At 59.5% G+C, this 17,685-nt stretch overlaps 1 protein-coding gene across 3 annotated transcripts; it reads left to right on the forward strand.

Moving 5' to 3' along the window:
* The first annotated feature begins 1,414 nt into the window (after positions 1-1,414).
* Positions 1,415-17,282, forward strand: ENDOV (endonuclease V). 3 transcript variants are annotated; one of them, XM_072939790.1, is made up of 9 exons: positions 1,415-1,530; positions 1,834-2,005; positions 7,349-7,483; positions 7,688-7,727; positions 8,609-8,721; positions 9,492-9,560; positions 9,896-10,024; positions 12,528-12,601; positions 13,378-17,282. In XM_072939790.1, exons 1-9 carry the CDS (start codon positions 1,475-1,477, stop codon positions 13,520-13,522), a joined length of 933 nt encoding a protein of 310 aa, XP_072795891.1. In that variant the 5' UTR covers positions 1,415-1,474; the 3' UTR covers positions 13,523-17,282. The 3 variants fall into 3 exon arrangements, with proteins under 3 accessions (XP_072795891.1, XP_072795892.1, XP_072795893.1); XM_072939791.1 differs by lacking the exon at positions 9,896-10,024; XM_072939792.1 differs by lacking the exon at positions 7,349-7,483.
* Positions 17,283-17,685: the final 403 nt, after the last annotated feature.

Below are 17,685 nucleotides of genomic sequence, written 5' to 3' on the forward strand. Positions count from 1 at the left end.
CCGGAAGCCGCCCCTGTGACTGCACGGCCCATGAAGACCTGCCTTGGCCCCTGCTCCCCCTCCCTCCGTGTTCCCTAGCGTTCCCTCCCCGTTGCCACTGCCTGTTCCCTGAAGCACAGCAGAACCTCAGCCCAGAGCACAGCTCCTTAACAGCCACCAACTTTGCCTCCATCTCCACAGGCCAGGGGGTGACTCCTATTACCAAATCCGACGCTTCTGCGTCCTTCCTGCTGTGTAACATGACCAGGCAGGCCCAGGTGGACCCCAGAGTAAATCTTGGCTCTCACTCTATAACTCTCCCATGTGAAAGGTCCCCTTCCTGTACCAGAAGGGAGAGTTGAGGGCCTAGAAGGCGGTATAAGTAAACTCCAGTCTGTCTTCACCATTTACTGCCTGAAGCCCAAACCCCTCTGCCTTGTCAATTTTTCACGAATTCATTATTTCTTTTGTAACAGAAGAAAAACCTGACCCCGTGTAAGATCTATTCCTTTAGCTGTACCCTGTGAGCTCTGTTGTCTGTGCTGAGTCATGCTGGCTCTGCACCTTCTATGAAAGAATGTTGCCTGTAGCCTGAAACATACAGGAGAGCCCATTCTCCATAGTCTTATCTTTAACGTATAAAACTTTCCCATTCATACAGTGATTATAAAGTTGCAGAACAGAAAATAACGAATGTCTTGCTGGAGGTTTATAGGAACATTGTGAGCAGACCCACGTGGACAGCTGCAAGAACAAAGAATCCTGGCATGGAGAAGTTTGCAACAACCAGCCACAGACCACACCCTACTCCATCCTTTAGTATGAAAGAAGCCTGAATTCTAACTTGGGTAAAACGGTTTTTTTAGGGCACTAGTACACCATCTCCTCAGCCTGCTGGCTTTCCTAATAAAGAAATTCGCTATTCCTTGCCCCGACACCGCCTCTCTGGATTTTTTGGCCTGTCAGCCTGAGGAGCAGTATGAGCTCGGACTGGGTAACACTTTCTCTAAAACGAATTAAGCTTCCCACTGTGGTCACTTCTTGGTGTCTTCATTCTCCAGTGAAAGCTCCCCCGAACATGCAGAAATTCAATCAAATGTGTACACGTGCATTTCTCTGCAGACCTGCGTTTTTCAGTGCAACTTGCACACCCCGCCAGGGGCCCTGAAGCGGGACGACTTTCCTTCCTCGATGGCGGTGGGAAAGGCCGACTTGGACCGGCGGCGGCGGCGGCGGCGGCGGCGGCGGCGGCGGCGGCGGCGGCGGCGGCGGCGGCGGCGGCGGCGGCGGCGGCGGCGGCGGCGGCGGCGGCGGCGGCGGCGGCGGCGGCGGCGGCGGCTCCTCCTCGGCGCGCCTCTCCAGCGGGGACCTCCGGCCACAAGGCGGCAGCATCCTGGGAGCCCCACCGAGCGCTGCCATGGCGACGGCGACGCCCGGCGCCTGCGCGCGGCGCTCCGGAAGTGACGCCACTGGAAGCGACGCTCAGGGCCGCGCCATGGCTGCCAAGGTGGCGACGAGACTGCCGGCGGAAACCCTGTCGCTCTGGAAACGGTAATGGGGCCGGGGGACGTGCAGGGTTCGGGGGCTGGAGCGACTCGGCTCTCCGCGGGCCTCGGGCCTCGTAACGCCCGGCTTTGGGGCCGCGGGGGCCGGAGCCCGCATCCGGCGTGCAGGCGGAAGGGCCTTCGGGAGTTGTGGCTTCCGGCCCCGCGTCCGGAGTTCCGGGGGAGGGGGGGCGAAACAGGAGGGTCCCCCGGGCCGGCCTCGGGTGCGGTGGGGGCGCGGTGTGAGGGCGGGAGGGTCCCCGGAAGAGCCCTGACTGACTCCCGGGCCTGGACGCGTGTTTGTCCTCAGGGAGCAAGCCCGGCTGAAGGCCCTTGTCGTGGACCGGGACACGGAGGCGTGGCAGCGGGACCCCGCCTTCTCGGGCCTGCAGAGGGTCGGGGGCGTGGACGTGTCCTTTGTGAAGGGCGACAGTGTTGGCGCCTGCGCGTCCCTGGTGGTGCTTAGCTACCCTGAGCTCGAGGTAACCCCCGGGGGGCGCTGGCCAGGGGCCGCGCAGCTTGGGCTCGGGGTGCGTTAGTGGGAGAGGCGGGGCCCTAGGCAGGGAACGGTGCCAAGGTAGAACCCCGCTTCTCCTTTTGTGGAAGTTCGTTAATAAACTGGGAAGCTTTTGGCAAAAAGAGGAGGGGGATAAACTCTAAATAAATTCTGTGACTGAGGTACCGAATTAACGCATGATCTCCAGGTCTGGCCATCGTCTTGGGCTCCCCATGTCGGGGACCCACAGCAACACACTCCCAACTTACTCAAGCCGGAAATCTCTTGTCTTCCCAGACTCCTCACAGTCAGTCACACACTAACTCCATTTTTTTCCACCCCCTAAATATCGCTGGAGTCTGTCCCCTGGTCAGCATCCCTGCTGCTCCTTCCCTGGCTGTGCCACTGTCACCTCTTCTGTAGGTGACAGGCAGAACCTTCACTGGGTTCCTGTTCCATGCTGCAAGCAGAGCAGTTTTCCTAAAAAGCAAATGTGAGCAGGTCACCACCTAGTCCACTTGAAACCCTTAAGTGCCCATCTTGTGATCTCAAGGTCAATAAAAGTAACACTCACAAAGCGCTTATAAGAGGCTTTCCAAGACCTGACCCCTGTTCAGTGTAACTCATCGTAGGCTTGGCCCTTGCTACCACCCACACTCCTTACCCTCTCCCCAGACTGGAGGACTTCGGGTTCCTCAGACGTGCCGTGCTGTATCTGCCTGCCTCACTTTTGCAGTGAAGTTTCCTGTCCTAGAATGTTTTTCATCTGACTAACTCTTCCTCATGTCTTTGGTCCTCAAGTAAGCCCCCCCTTCATCCTGCAGGTTCAGGAGTTGCGCCCAGCACCTTCTCCTTCCTCTTCACCACACTGGGATGGAATTGGCCTGTCTCCCCTACCAGAGTGTAAGCTCCACGATAGTAGGAGCCACTGCTGTTCTGCCCAGGGTTGTAGCCTTGGCACTTAGTTCCATGCCTGGCACGTAGAAGATGCTGGAGTAGATACTTGAAGGAACAGTGTGCCCATTATTCCTTTGGAGTGAACAGCTCAGGAAGCCTTGTCTAAAGAAGAGCCTTGACAGGGAAATCTCAGGCTCTGCAGCTCCAGTGTGCCCCCCCCCAACCTGCTCCCAAAGCTGCGTCTTCCTGCTTCGGTGTCTTTTGCTTTACTTGGAAGACCCTGTAGTCAAAGTTTAGCAGAGATGTACTGATACCCAACTTGGAGTTTGATGGGGAGTAAACGAGGTCATGCCTGGAAAGCGCTAGCATAACGGGCACGTGGCACCTGTCACAGTGAGTGTCAGCCTCTGTTAACTCGGGGGACAGCTGCTCGCTTTTCAAGACCCGATTCACTTGTTCCCATTGCTCTGTCCCTTGCTCTACCGGCAGAATTAGCTGTTCCCTCGTCTCTGTCCTTGACCTCTTTCTACACGTGTGCCGGTGCAGTACTTCTCACACCATGTTGAAGTTACCAGATTACGAGATACTTGCGGATCTTATGGCCTGTGGTCAGAGCGCTCTTCCTGTTCCAACAGTCCTCCTCCCCTCATTACAGTAACTGTTTAAGCAGAGTCTCCTTACCTCAAAGAAAAGAAAAAGTTGGTTTATATTCTGTTTTTCTCACCATCTGCAGAGTCTCAAGGTTGGGGTTATGCCATATTTCTTCTGTAACCCCAGCTCTCAGCCAAGTGCTTGCTGCTTGGATGTGGTCAGCACTTGTCGCCCTGTGGTATAGAGGCTTAGACTGGGAAAGGATCTTGGAAGAGTCTGGCCCAGTGACTCCCAAATGCCCAACCATGGATCTGTGCAGTTGCTCGGAAGTGTGTATAGAAATACAGATTCCGTAGGCAAATCCGTAGGGACAGAAAGTAGATTCATCGTTGCCAAGGGCTGGGGAGTGGGATGGATGAAGGGTGACTGCTAGTGGGGACAAGATGATTCTGAGGGTGGTGAAAATGTTCTAAAATTCGATTATGTTTATGGTCGCACGACTCTAAACACCAGAAAGCACTGAAGATACTCTTCAAGTAACTTTATGGTAGTGAGCTGTATCTCAATAAAGTTATTTCAAAAAAAAAGGTTCCCGAACCTACCTCGTTTACCGGTATTTGCCTTTTAAAAACAAACCAACAAACCTCTTCCCTGTGATTCCAGAGCAAAGCCAGGCTGAGTCACTGGTCTACCTTCCCCGCAGCTGGGAGTCCTTTCCTCAGCGTCCCTGACGAGTCGTGGCCTCACAATAGTCCATTGCACGGTCAGAGCCCTGGTCAGTGTGTTCTTTTCCCCACGGAGCTGAAATTGCCTGGTTGTGACTTCCGCCTTCAGGTCCAGAGCACAGAGCAGACGGTTCCCGCCCTCCTCTGCCAGCCCTCCCACTGTCAGCAGGCAGCTCTGGGCTCTCCTGTCTTGTCTGCTCTGTCCTGAGAGCCTCACTGAGGTGCTTCCAGCTCCCTCGCCGGCCCTCCAACTGTGCCCGCAGTGAGCAGGGCCCATCTTTACGCCCCGGCATTGACCTGACTACGTCAAGTGCAGTTTGGCCATTGGTGGGGGGAGCTGACTCGCAGATCATTTCTCTAAGTGCAGTTCGGGACCAGGGCGCCACGTGGACGTTGGCTTAGGGTGGAACGTGCGGATCTTCACGGATTGCTGAGCACCCAGGTTGTGCCCACCTGCTCACTGCACAATTGACTTCTCCTCCTCCCAGGTTTCTGACTTGAGAATGTGCACTCTTACTAAAAAGTTGAAAGACTAATTCGTTGAACACTCAAATACCCGCTGCTTAAGTGTCAGCTTTTTCTGATTTTGCCGTCTCCCCTGTGTGTGCGTACTGAGGTTGGAGGGTGCCTCCCAGAGCTTGTGGCGGCTCCCCAGGCCTGTGCTGAGAATGACATTTTTCTGCAAGAGGGCAGTGTCGTTATCACACCTGAGGATATTCACCTAATTCCATAAATACCTGAACTCCATTCTTTATCCCATTTCCCCGGTTGCCGCCATCTGTTTCTTAGAGCTGCTTTTGTGTTGTTCTCTGGTCTCTCGAACTTGTGACGTAGTTTATGTTGCAGTCACTGTTGCCAGTAGGTCCCGTTTGCTGTGGGGAGTTTTGTTTTGCTTTGTTTGTTTGCTGAGACGTCCTGCGCTGACCGTTCCGTGTTAGCTTCCCCAGGTTCCCCGTTGGCTCTCCATATGGAGGGTCAAAGCGCCTGGTATTTTTGGAACGTTTCTTGGATGGTGGTTTTAAGTATTGGTTTCCCTCCATAGTTTTGTTTCTTGTCTTCAGTCGTACGTATGCTGGGTTTTCCTCCTTGCCGGTGTTTTGGTCCGTTGCTGATCTGCGTTTTTATTTCTGCCGTGTGGGGTTCTCTGTCCGCCGTTCGGTTGGTTTTCCTGCTGCCTGACTGGGGCAGCACTTTGTCAGCTCACCAGGTTTGATTATCGCCTTCTGAGTCCTCGTACCTCTGTACAGCCTTTTACTGTTCACTTTAAATGCTGCTTAAACAGGAAACTCAAGGGCTGGGGGTTCGGGTGGCCCACTGGGTTTCTTAAGTCACAAGGGACAGTGAAGTGTAGTCTCACCAGTAAATAGTGTCCTCTTCTGAAGCAAAGTGGCCGGCGTGTCTTCCAGTTCTGTGATCCTCTCGTTTCTGAGGAACGTTACACTTCTAGCCTCGCCTGCTTCTCCACGAGCCCCCAGGGCTCACCTGCTTCTCCCCAGAGGAACATCTTCCTGATAAAGCTGTGATGGCCCCGTGGACTTCCAAGCCCCTTCTCTCCAGTCCCTGCTGGCTGGGGCTGCCCACGAGCTCTCATGCCATCAGGCTCCCCGCCACACGCCCTACCCTTGGCCGTCCCCACCTGCCTGTCCAGCCCGGGGCCTGGAGCCGGCTCTGCAAGTCTGGGCTGCTTATTTGCACACGTAGGCACACACTGACGCTTGTAATCGGCTTGTGCCCCAGTTGTGGGTACCCCGTAGGCGCTGGGTAGAGGGGATTTTTCTCCCCTTTTGCGTGTCTCTGGTTTCTGGAGTTTCTGGGGAGAGATTCAGATGTAGCAGCCACCATCGTCCTGTGGGAACTCGGGCCACAGCTGGCGTTCATGTGTGTCCCTGTGAGGACGCATTCTGCTGTATGGGGTTCAGCACTCCAGCCTGCGGGGTTCGCTGTGGATCGAATTCTCTGGTCTGTCATCGAGTTAGACACTGCCCGCTTTGGGTCGTTGGCAGTTTGGTACGTTTCCTGTGAGTCAGTGATGAAAGTGTTGGAAAGACAAGCCCCTCCTCTGTGCCGTTACTGCAGTCCCTTCACGTGGGGACGTGTGGTTATGACCCAGCTTTGTGGGAGGGGTGCGAGTATGATTTTGAAAGCTGTCACCAAGAGACTGGGGTCAGGAGGGTGGTCAGTCACAATTGGGGATGTCTGAGGGTTCTGGAGGATGTGTGCTGAGTGAGAAGCGTTCTCCATCTCAGGCCGGTCTGGCTCTAATGACATGTCAAGGTTAAGGGGCCTTCGGGCTGGCGTTCTGTGGTCTGAGCTGGCCCCTGTTCCAGTACTGACAGGGGTGTTAGGACTTCTCAGTTGGAAGGACAGTCTACCAGAGCGTGTGACAGCTGTCTGGATGGTCCCCAGCAGATCCACCAGCCCCTGACCCTTGGCCCTGCCCCAGACCCATGGCCCCGCTCCTCCCAGTGTGCGCAAGGCCTTTTAGCGCACCATCCCTGGGGCGTCCCCCCTCCCTCTCTGGAGTTATTTGCAGTCACGGCCTCAGAGTTTTCCTTTTTGGACCCTGCCGTCCCCTGGAACCCGGTTCTCTTCCAGACTGCCTCACTGAGGTGGCGCCTGTCCTTTCTCTAAAACACTCGCAGTCTCTTGTGAGGCTGGACTTGCCCTTCTGGCTGTTGTAGCCGCCATGAAGACCTGGCCTTTTCTTCCCTGAAGCCCCTTCTAATGTACCTTCTAACGCTGAGATGTCCTTATCCACAGGCGCTTCTTGTGCTTTGTCTTCTGTGAGCCCCCAGACAGCCTGGCAGAAGAGGGGAGGGCAGAGGTGGGTGGTGGGGGACAGCTCTGATTTACAAAGGAGGCAGCCTCAGGAGGGGCTGGTCCACACCAGGTGTGGCCAGGACTTGGAAACGGCAGCATTTGACACCCGCTGCTCATCTGCAGGGTGGATCACCCATCCCCAGTTAGTGAGGCAGGGAAGGGGGCCTTGGGGGTGGGCCTGGGAGACGGGGAGGGAGCTGGCAATGGAAAGGATTGATGGACGAGGGCTGAGGGCGTGTGGGGAGACAGGTGGCCAGGACCACAGGGCGTGCGGTGACCTGGGTGCCTGGTGGTAGGTGGTGTATGAGGACTGCCGAATGGTTAGCCTGACGGCCCCCTACGTGTCGGGCTTCCTGGCCTTCCGAGAAGTATTCTTCATGGTGGACGCGGTGCGGCGGCTGCGGGAGAAGGAGCCCCACCTTGTGCCCCAGGCAGGTACCTCGGCTGGGCAGGAGGGGAGGGCCTCCCGCAAGGCACTGCCTGGGGAGACCCTGTGAGCTTCCAGGAGAAACGCTTTTGCCCAGAGCAGAGGGACACGGCCTAGAAAGCTGGGCCCCTCCTGCTGCTCCGGGTCGCCCCCGCCTGAGGGGCAAGGGGCACTTCAGCTGACTGGGACGTTCCCGTGGCTTTTCCAGGTCCTGTTCGTGGACGGAAATGGGGTGCTCCACCACCGAGGTAATTCTCCCTAGAGGGACCCGGAGGGGGCCTGGCACTGGCGCTCCTGCTGGCTTTGCTTTCCTGTCAAGACCCCTGGCAGAGAATCCCTCCTCCTCTTCACTCCGCCTCTTTCCTGCCCACCCCCGTGACTTCCCTGACCACCCCCCCACCAGCCTGCACTGGCCCAGCTCAGGGACCACCGTCCGGTTGGGACCTGATGCTACCAGAAGTCATCCCTGAGCTGAGCCAGCCTGTCCTGCTGGCAGCCCACCCTGCGTCCTGACAGGCCCTTGCCTGAAACCAGGCAGGAGCAGAAAGGTGTGCCCGTCCCCCACGGACGTGGGGAAACCGGCCCAGGGCAGGACGGCTGAGGGGGAGGGGCAAAGCTGGGGGGTGGGCAGCAGAGGGGGCGGGAAGGGGTGGCATGGGCTTTCCAGCTCCTGCCCTGGAAGCCTGTGGGCCCAGAGCAACCCTGGATGCTAGCACAGGGCCAGCAGGCCAGCTCTGGGCCTGGACCCCAGGCGCTGCAATCCTGGCCTCCTGGCAGGGGCCCCGTGGCCCTGGGAGAGTTGGGGGGCAGAAACGCAGAGGTCTGATGGTGGCCACAAAGGAGAGGGGGAGGAGGGAAGGTGCCAGAAAGTAAAAGGAGAAGCAGGTGAAGTGAGTGAGCACGCTAATTCGGCTCCTAATCTTGGGGGGGTGGAGGGGGTGTCCTGTGCCCAGCCCACCACCCAGAAAGCCGGGTGGGGCTCAGAGGCCTGCTCCCCGGCCCTCGCCCCATAGGCCTCTGTTCACGTGGAGGAGCTTGGCAAGGCCATGGTGTGGCCCCAGTCCCTGCATCTCTAGACTGCTGGGCTGACATCCCACCACCCCAGCCTCACCCTCCTCTGCCCCCACAGGCTTTGGGGTGGCCTGCCACCTCGGCGTCCTCACAGACCTGCCCTGTGTCGGGGTGGCCAAGAAACTGCTGCAGGTTGACGGGCTGGAGAACAGCGCTCTGCACAAGGAGAAGGTGAGGGGCCTGTGGGAGCGACGCACAAAGGCCACACGCTGCGGGCCAACCCTGCCCAGGGCGCCCTCCCCCGCCTGTCCTGGATTGCGGGCCCGAGTGAGGAAGACCCGCTTTCTCTGCACACCCTGGGTGCCCCGTGGGTGGTGGGCCATCGCGGGAGACTCGAGCTCCTCTCCCAGCATCCTGGCTGCGAGCTTGCCTCTGCCGTGGCGCTCCACGTGGCATCTGGGGCCTGTGCGGGGCTGAGTACTTCTCCACACGCCACCCGCCTTGGGGCGTCTCCCTCTGGGCCCACTTCGGAGGGAGCTAGTGACGCGTGTGGCTCTCCTGTCCAGACAGCTGGCTGAGAACAGGGCTCAGCTGTGTCCCCTCGTCCTCCTGGTCCCCGTGCCCGCTTTGCTTGTTGAGCTGGCAGGGCCTCTGGGCCGCTCAGGGGGCCAGCACCCACGCCCAGCCCCAGCCCCAGCCCCAGAAGTTTGTTGGGTTGAATCAAGTGCTCGCGTCTCTAGCAGGAGAGAAAGCGGCGGGAAGTAAGTGGCTTCAGGCGGGTGTGGCCCTGTGTGTGCGCCAGCCGGCTGCCTCCACCCCCGACTCGGGGGCCTGGGCGGGCTGCTGCCCCTTCTCCGCTGTGGGATGAGGAGGGAGCACCTCGTCAGGCTGGGCAGCGCCCTGGACGCACGGTCCACTCACAGATGGGCCCTTCCGTCTCTGGCCTGCCTCAGCCCGTCACCAAGAAACGTGTTTCCCCAAGTCTTCTCTCTGTTCTCCAGATACGACTCCTGAGGGCTGGAGGAGACTCGTTCCCACTGATGGGAGGCTCCGGGACCGTCCTGGGCATGGTGAGTGGCCAGGGACCTGTGCCCCACCAAGGCAGACCTGTCATCCGAGCGCCAGTACCTGTGTACGCATGCACGCCAGAACCCGTCCGCCTCTCCGTCTTCCCACCGCTCGGGCTGACCTGGGCTGTGCCTGCATCTCTTTCCTCCCCTCCCTCACTGTACTGAGGGGACCTCCAAGCCCTCGCTCACCCCTCCCCATCCCCAAGACAAGCAGCAGGAAGGCGCCCGAGGGTGCTGGCGGCGCCCCAAGCTCCCTCCTGCCACCCAGGACGAGTTGTCCATCCTCCAGCCCACAGAGCTTGCCCCAGCGCCCTGACCCTGCTCTCCTGTCCCAGGCCCTGAGGAGCCATGACCACAGCACCAAACCCCTCTACGTCTCTGTGGGCCACAAGATGAGCCTGGAGGCAGCCGTGCGCCTGACCCATGGCTGCTGCAGGTTTCGGATCCCGGAGCCCGTGCGCCAGGTGGGTGGGCTGACTCACAGCGCCTGCCCTTGCCGTGCCCCCGGGCAAGGAGAGGCCTGTAAGCACCTGTGGAAGAGTCTGGGCCACGCCGGGCGTGCTGGGCGGAACAGGGCCTGGAGGGTGCAGAGCTCCCTGGGGCTCATCCTGCAGCCCTGCCCTGCCCAGGCCCTGTGGCCCACTGGGCCCCTGCACTCAGCCTCTCAGCCTCCTGCACCCTGGGTCCTCAGGAGGATCAGCTGACATCAGCTCAAGCGGCAGAGCGGCCTGCCAGCCCCTGAGGGCCAAACTGCCTAGCTGGCAGGGAGGGAGTGGCCGTCCTCAGCTAGGGAGGCCCCTGTGAGGCTCCTGGGCAAGGCTAGGGAAGACCTGTGCCAAGGGTGCCAGTCAGGAGACTCCAAGGTGTGGCCATGCCAGGCACCCAGCGCCTAGCTTGGGACCCGGAGATCAGAACTCTAGTGAACGAGTCGGCCCAGCTGAGAAAAAGCTGTCTGCAGGCACGGGAGGCAGAACCGCGTGCACGGTGCCCTTGGGCTCGCCTCAGTGGCAAGGAGGCAACAGTCACAGCAGGTGCACGGCAGGAAGCCCGTGGGGTGAGCATCCGTGAGGAGCCGTCCTCAGGAAGAGACCTGCTGGAAGAGTAGGGGGAAGGCCGGAGGACTGACATTTGCAAAGGCCCTGGGGCCAGAAAGCCTGCTGCCCAGAAACCTGAAGGAAGATGTGGCTGGAGCCTGGGCAGGGATGGGCGGGTGGAAGCCTGTGAGTGTCACGGCTGTGACAGAACCTCAGGTGCACCACTGGGCTCTGGATGTGAGTCCAGAGGGGACACTCGGATTTGCCATCACAGCCGTGGCTCTGTGCGCGGCCTGCTGCTCCCCATCTGCCTGAGGCCTGTGCTGCTTCAGCACGAGGCAGCCTGCCAGAGAGGCCACGGGCCTGCCCCGTCCTCTCAGCTCAGCACCAGCTGGTGACGCTGGAAGCTTGAGGGCCCTGGCTCTGCCTCCCCCAGCACCTGCTGCCCACCTCTGGGCCTGGGGCCTCCCAGCTGCTGGTGTGCAGGCTGGCCTCCAGGTGGCAGTAGCAGTCCGCACAAGGCTGCGGTTCTCAGCCCCTGCTGCCAGCCCCTCTCAGGGCGGTGCAGAGACGAGGCCTCTGGGGTGGCATTTAGAGTGGACTGGCTGAGTGTCCACCGACCCATGTACAGGGTTCGTAGGTGTGAGGGTTCTCAAGCCTTGGGTGTGAGTCCTGGCCCCAGGAGGCCTTCCCTCCCCCATTCCCACCCACCTGTGCAACCTCACACAGGTTGGGCTGGGAGACCCAAAAACTCTCCCCAGGTCTTCAGAGCCAGGGACTCTGCTGAGCTGGAACAGTGGGCAGGGCTCTGTCCCCTCTGTGCCTCGCTTTGCCCCAGAGTGTGTGGTGGTCGTGTCCTTGCAGGTAGAGGATGCCCTCTAAAGTCCCATGAGCCCCTTATGTGGGCAAGGACCATGTGTCTGCCCTAGTAAAGAGCCAGCTGTCTGCGCCCAGGAGCCCACCGGCCCTGGCACTTCTGAGGATTGGGGTGGGGGAGAAGCCTTGTCCAGCAGCACTGGCGGTCTCTTTGTCCGTCTTCTTGCTCGACCTGCTTGCCTGTTTACAATTCTTCCTCCTGACCACTTCTGGAAGCTCTGAGGAGAGGGTAAGAGAGGGCTCAGTGCCTGCTCCCTTGGCCCCAGGTCTGTTGTCTGTGTGTCAGGCTGGGCCGGGCTGCTGCTGCGGAGGGCGGGAGGTACGCCTCGCCTCTGTGGGGCCTTTCCCCTGGGCACCCTGCTGCCCACCCTGCCCGCGTGCCCCTTCACTCTGAAGCAGAAGCAGCTGGGGGATTAGTTGCCGTGTCTTGTCATGCGGGGCGAAGCAGGGCTAAGCCCATCTGAGCTGGGATCAGGGGCTTCCTGAGGACAGACCCCCCCCCGGTGGGGGTCAGCCTGTGGGAGTGTCCAGGCAGCAAGGTCCTGGAGGGTCCCACTCAGGCCTGATCCCCTCTGCCCAGGGTCTCCCCTGATCCCAGTCTGTGGCTTGCAAGCCCCCTTTCGTTCTGGAGACTCCGCAGAACTTTCTAGACACTTCCCCAGGGACAGGGGTCACAGCTGACACCAGCCAGGAGACAGATGAGCCAAAAGTGAGGACAGACAAGCTGGGCTGAGGGCAGTGTGCAGAAAAAAGGGTTTTAGCAGAGAAACCTTGGGCTCAGACAAAACCTACAGGGAAGCACAAACTGTGAGCCCAGTGGAAGCCGGCAGAAACAGGGGGGGCACCCAGTACGTTCCCTCAGGCCCTTTGGGGACATGCCATGGAGCATCTTGACGAGAGGGCCTGGCACTGTGTCACCCACACACCACGGGGCTGCTGCGCCTGGTCCCGAAGGCAGGGCTTCCATGGGGGGTCCAGGCTGCCGGGCTGGGGCTCGTCCAGAGGCCAGCTCGGGACCCCAGCTGCCACCTCTCACTCGAGCCACCCCCCTCCCCAGGCTGACATCCGCTCCCGAGGCTACATCCGCAGGACCCTGGGCATCGGTGGCGCCCCTGCCCCAGGGCGGGAGAGGTGAGTGCCGAGGTGTCCGGGTCATGCCCACAGGGGGCTGTTTCCGGTGGCTGAGCCTCTCCCTGCTGTGCGCTGAGGCTCAGGCCAGATGTGTAGGGCCAGGCAGGGAGGCAGAGTTCCTGAAGGGACAGAAGAGGAGCCAGCAGAACATGAGGGGCTGGTGTGACTCCATGTTCAGTGGGAACTCTCCAGAAACCCCCAAAGCCCAAGGCCCGCCTCCCACCAGGGTGGCTCCCCACCTGTCTTGATCCATTTATCCGTGAGGCACTGGGGTGTGGGCTCTCACACAGGGCAAGCAAGTCGGGTGGGCCTGGCTAGGCACCACCAGCTCTCTGAGCCTGTTTCCTCAGCTGTGTGGCTGCACAGTGTCTCATCCTGCCATGTTGTGTAGTGACAGCCAGAGGTGGCTGATTACCCCATCCTGACAGCACTTACTGGAGGCAGGCACTGAGGTCACTTTGCAGACGAGGACGCTGAGGCAGCTGGGGTGTCCTCTCCCACCAGGAGTCGTTGCAAGCACGGTGTTTCCTTTATGCTCCCTTCCCCTTCAAGCTGTGCTGTCCTGGGCCCAGCTGAGCTGCTTTGAGAACTTGGGGAAGTTGTAGCTGGGAACCCCAAGCTCTCCAGGGGTTGGGGGCTGGCTGTTGGGATCCACCTCGTCCTCTGGCCTGGGCCCACAGGGCCCCAAGCATCCAGGTGGCACGGTCTCCAGGGCCTAACTGGGGAGCGAGGGGGCTCTGGCATTTGATGCTGCCCTTTCTCAATGTTATTACCAGGAGCAGGAAGGCACCAAGGCCAAGGGCATGCCCCGAGGGAGTCTCAGAAGAGCTGGCAGGTAAGGACAGGCCCCCTGAAGCCCGCAGCCAAGGCCCCAGGACACACCAGAGAGCCCCAGGCCCAGACGCCCAGGGCCAGGGCTGAGGGTGGCCCACGCTGGTCGCCTGGAAGACTCTCGGGCTGCCCACGGCACCGCTCCAGTTCATCTGTAGGGACTCGGGGAGCGGCCCTCCAGAAGCGGGCAGCCCGGCCCCAGGACATGGGGACACAGCAGGCACCGCCCTGCTCAGATGGGCCAGGGGGCTGCCTCCTCATTCCGCGGTCATGAGGCCTGAGGGCCTGGAGCAAGCTCAGCAGAGGATGGAGCTCACGCAGCAGAGCGCCAGACCCAGAAAAAGCACCTGAGATTAGTTTCCCAGGAGCACGGGAAGGGGCTCGGCGTTCACGGCGATTTTTCTGGTGTTTTCTTTGGTTTCATTCTAAAAGCGCCCAGGTGAGCTTACAGCTGCCAGACTGTATGCACGGCCAGGGCTTCTGGCCCATCTGCTCCTCCGAGTACTCATGCCACTTGCTTTGTGTTCATTTATAACCCAGCCCTCCTCTCCCCGCCGGCCAGCCACATTGAGCCACTTCCACCCCGGCCAGGGAGGGTGCAGTCTGGGGTGGCTGCTGGCACCCATGGGTCCTGGATGAGGGGGAGAAGAGCCTGGAAAGGGCCCGAGGGTGGGGGGACGCGCAGGCAGTCTGGGCTGCAGGGATGGGGTGCCAGACAGAATGCCAGCGCCAGTACCTGAGGGGATGGGTGTCGGGCTGTGCTGCCCTGGCCTGAGGCTATGAGGACGGGACGCCCACTGAGGCCACAGCCCCACTGCGTGCAGGTGTTGAGAGCTCTCCCCTGTTCCTGCCAGCCTGGCTTGCTATACCTGCCAGCCTCTTCACCCAGCCTCCAAGTTCATCTCGACTTGGGAAAGCAGCTCTGCCCTGTCCCTGACTTGGCCCCCCGCCTGGCCACTCCTCTCAGTGTGAGCTGAAGTCCCAGTGGAGGTCCCTGTGCGCCTCCCAAGCAGCCCCCGGTCCTCCACCTGCCAGCTCGCCCCCCAGGCCCCCTGAGGGCCCTGGAACCTTTGCTGAGGGGATGAGGAAGCTAGCGGAGGTCTGTCTTGCCACTTACCCTGCCTGTCGGGAAGGAGCTGGTTGTCGTGGTTTGGCAGCCTGGGCCGGAAGCCCAGGGAGGCCCCGGGTCTCGGCACTCCCCCCATGGCCCTCTGGTACCTCTCCGTTCACTCACGATGAGAAGGGAGCTCTCCTCCGGGGCCTGGGCTCCTGAAAGAAGCAAAGGGGACAAGTGAGCAAGGCAGCCTGGGGTTTGGGGCCAGCAGGGTGCTGCCCGCCTTCCCCTCCTGCTTCACCTGCACTCCTGAAGCCCTGTGTCAGGCGGGGTGGGGCTCCCCGCTCAGCAGCCCCTAGTCAGACACTGCAGTAGGTGGGTCAGTCCCAGTCGGGGGCGGTGAGGTCCAGAGGGCCTTTGGATGCCACCCACGTGCTTCTGGCTGCACACGATGGCCCGGCAGGTTCTCGCATATTTCACAAGTGCCTCCAAGGGGGCTCCTGTAGCTGGAAGGACTGTCCCAGGTACTGATCTGCGGTCCTGCTCATGCTGCCTCCCCAGGTGTCCGCCCGGGCACACCTTTCTTCTCCCCTCAGCTTCCACTCTCCCAGTTCTGGGCCTGAGAAAAACAGTTGCTCATCACAGCCTGGGGTACACAGGGAGCTGCAGCTCACCCCGCCCTCCCCAGCAGGCCCTGGGCCGTCTGCCCACCCTGCCCAGGCTCCGGGGTGCTGTTCCTGTGGCTTTGGAGCCTGCACCTTGGTACCTGCAGCTTCCGGCTCACTGTGCCCACAGTGCCCCCAGCTCCCTCTCCCTCACGGTCTGTCTCCCCGCAGAGAAAGTGGCACATGGCATCTGGTGGCGCTCCAAGAGGGGCCTGTGTTCTTGCAGGGGTACAGACACTCGGTCAGGTTGAGGACTGAGTGTGAGCATCTGCATGGCGCCCCTGCTGGCAGCGGCGCAGTCCGTTCCCAGTACATGGAACGTGGTGGGTGTCCAGCAGCAGCTGGGCTCCTCGATGAGACATTAGCAGTCAGAGGGACGGACGGCCTGGGGCTGCCTCCCTAAAATCCCTGACGGTCACTGGGCACAGGCAGGCCTGGGCGGGGCTCCTTCTGGGGGTCATCCCCACCTGAACACAGCCATGGTCCTGGGGGGTTCCCAAGAACGTGGGAAACAGTGGCACTTGGCTGTGGCCCCAGGCAGCTGCTGCTTCATTCACACCCCTGCTGAGTCCGAGGGCACTCAGCCACCCCAGATGCGCCCCATCCTGGTGCCCAGGACACTGCTCAGGTGGCTTCGGGAAGCTCATCCCCTGCCTGGTGCTCCATCATCACTGCCCTCCTAACTCCTTGGAGCCCTCTCTCTGCCCAGAGCTCATCAGGACCAGGGGGTGGGAGGGTGTGGGTGTGCAGGATGGGAGCCAGGCAGAGCTGGCTGGGCCTGGAGGCTTTGTACCAACAGCGCTGGGGCAAAGCTGGAGCATCTGATGGGGTCACGCTGCCCTTCCTCCGGGCAGCGGCAGCCCCATGCAGGGTGGCTGTGGCACAGAGCCCCTGGCCACCACTAGCTGGCTTCCTGTCTCTGTGAACTTGCACATTCTGGGTCCCTCATAGGAATGGAGTCACAGCATGTGACCTTTGTGTCAGGCTTCTCTCAGCACAGCGTTTTCAGGGTTCGTCTGAACTGCTGCATGGCCAGCAGTGGGGGCTGTTACGAGCAGTGCTGCTGCGAACATCGATGCACAAGTGTTTGTGTGAACTTAGGTTTTTAGTTCTCTTAGGGGTGAAATTTCTGGGTGCCGTGGTGCCACTATGTTTCCGTTCTTGAGAAGTAGCTGTAGTGTTTCCCTGTTGTTTTGCACGGCACCCGTGCCTTTTTGCAGCCCCGCCACCAGCACGCAGGGCTCCCGCTTCTGCACACCCTCTGCCTGCCACTGTCTGTCTGCTGGACGCGGGCGTGCCGGTAAGGCGGTATCCGGGTGAGCTCTTGACGTGCATTTCCCTGATGACTGGCGATGCTGCGCGCCTCTCGTGTGCATGTGGGCTGTTTGAGTGTCTTCCTGGGAGAAACGTCCACTGAAATCCTTTGCCCTTTTAAAACCTGTTACCTGTCTTTTTGTTGTCGAGCCGTACAAATCCCTTGTGTGTCCTGGATAGCAGACCCTTTCCAGGTGTGCGATTTACAGATACGTCCTCCTGCTCTGTGTTGTCTTCATTTTATTGTTGATGCCCTTTGATGAATGAAAGACTTAACATTTGATGAATCTTTTTCATTGGTTGCTTGTGCTTTTGGTGTCGTAGTGAAGAAGCCGTTGCCTAATGCAACGTCACAAAAAATGCGTTTCCTCCTTTGTTTTCTTCGAAGAGTTTTGTAGCTTCAGCTCTTAACGTTTAGACCTTTGACCCATTTTGAAGTAATTTTTGTGTAAAGTTATCTGGGGGTCCCTTGTAATTCTGTACGAGTTTTAGAACCGCCTTGTCCATTTCCGCCCCCAAAAAATGCATTTGGGGTTTTGACAGTGACCGCACGGACCAGTTTGGAGAGCACTGCTGTCTCAGCGGATTACCTCTTCCAGGCGCTGAGCACAGGGTGTCTCTTCACTTAGTTACACCTTCTTTAGTTTCTTTCGACAGTGTTTTATAATTTTCATTGTACAAGTCTTGTACTTCTTTTAGTTAAGTTTATTACTGTTTTATCCTTTTTGATGCTATTGTAAGTGGAATTGTTTTGTTAATTTTATTTTTGGATCATTCACTGCTGTTATATAGAAATACAACTGGTTTTTGTATCATGTATCCAGCAACTTTGCTGTGCTCATTTATTAGCTCTAATTTGTGTGTGTGTGTGTGTGTGTGTGTGTTTGTGCACGCGCATGCGTGTGTGCTTCAGGAGTTGTATGTATAAAGTCATGTATTTCGCAGGTAGAGAAAGTTTTATTTCTCCTTCCCAATCTGAGTGCCCTTTATGGCGTGTTCTTGCCCAACCGTCCTGGCTAGACCCTCTTGGGTGGTGCTGAATGGACGTGGGGGCAGCGGACACCCTTGCCCGTTCCTGGCCCTAGGGGGAGAGCTTTCAGTCCTTCGCCCAGACGGTGGTGTCGGCTGTGGGTTTTCGTAGATGCCCTCTGTGGGGTTGAGGGAGTTCCTTCCGTTCCTGGCTTCTCTGTTTTTCTCGTGAAGGGGTGTTGGGCTGGCCG

Source organism: Vicugna pacos, chromosome 16, assembly GCF_048564905.1.
Source record: "Vicugna pacos chromosome 16, VicPac4, whole genome shotgun sequence".
In the NCBI taxonomy this organism is placed as follows: Eukaryota; Metazoa; Chordata; class Mammalia; order Artiodactyla; family Camelidae; genus Vicugna; species Vicugna pacos.

Excerpts from the sequence above, each read along its gene's own strand:
- ENDOV (XM_072939790.1), top strand. The coding sequence starts at position 1,475 with ATGGCTGCCAAGGTGGCGACGAGACTGCCGGCGGAAACCCTGTCGCTC. Across the intron at positions 2,006-7,348 it reads TTAGCTACCCTGAGCTCGAG|GTGGTGTATGAGGACTGCCG; the intron begins GTAACCCCCGGG and ends GCCTGGTGGTAG. Across the intron at positions 8,722-9,491 it reads GCGCTCTGCACAAGGAGAAG|ATACGACTCCTGAGGGCTGG; the intron begins GTGAGGGGCCTG and ends TCTGTTCTCCAG.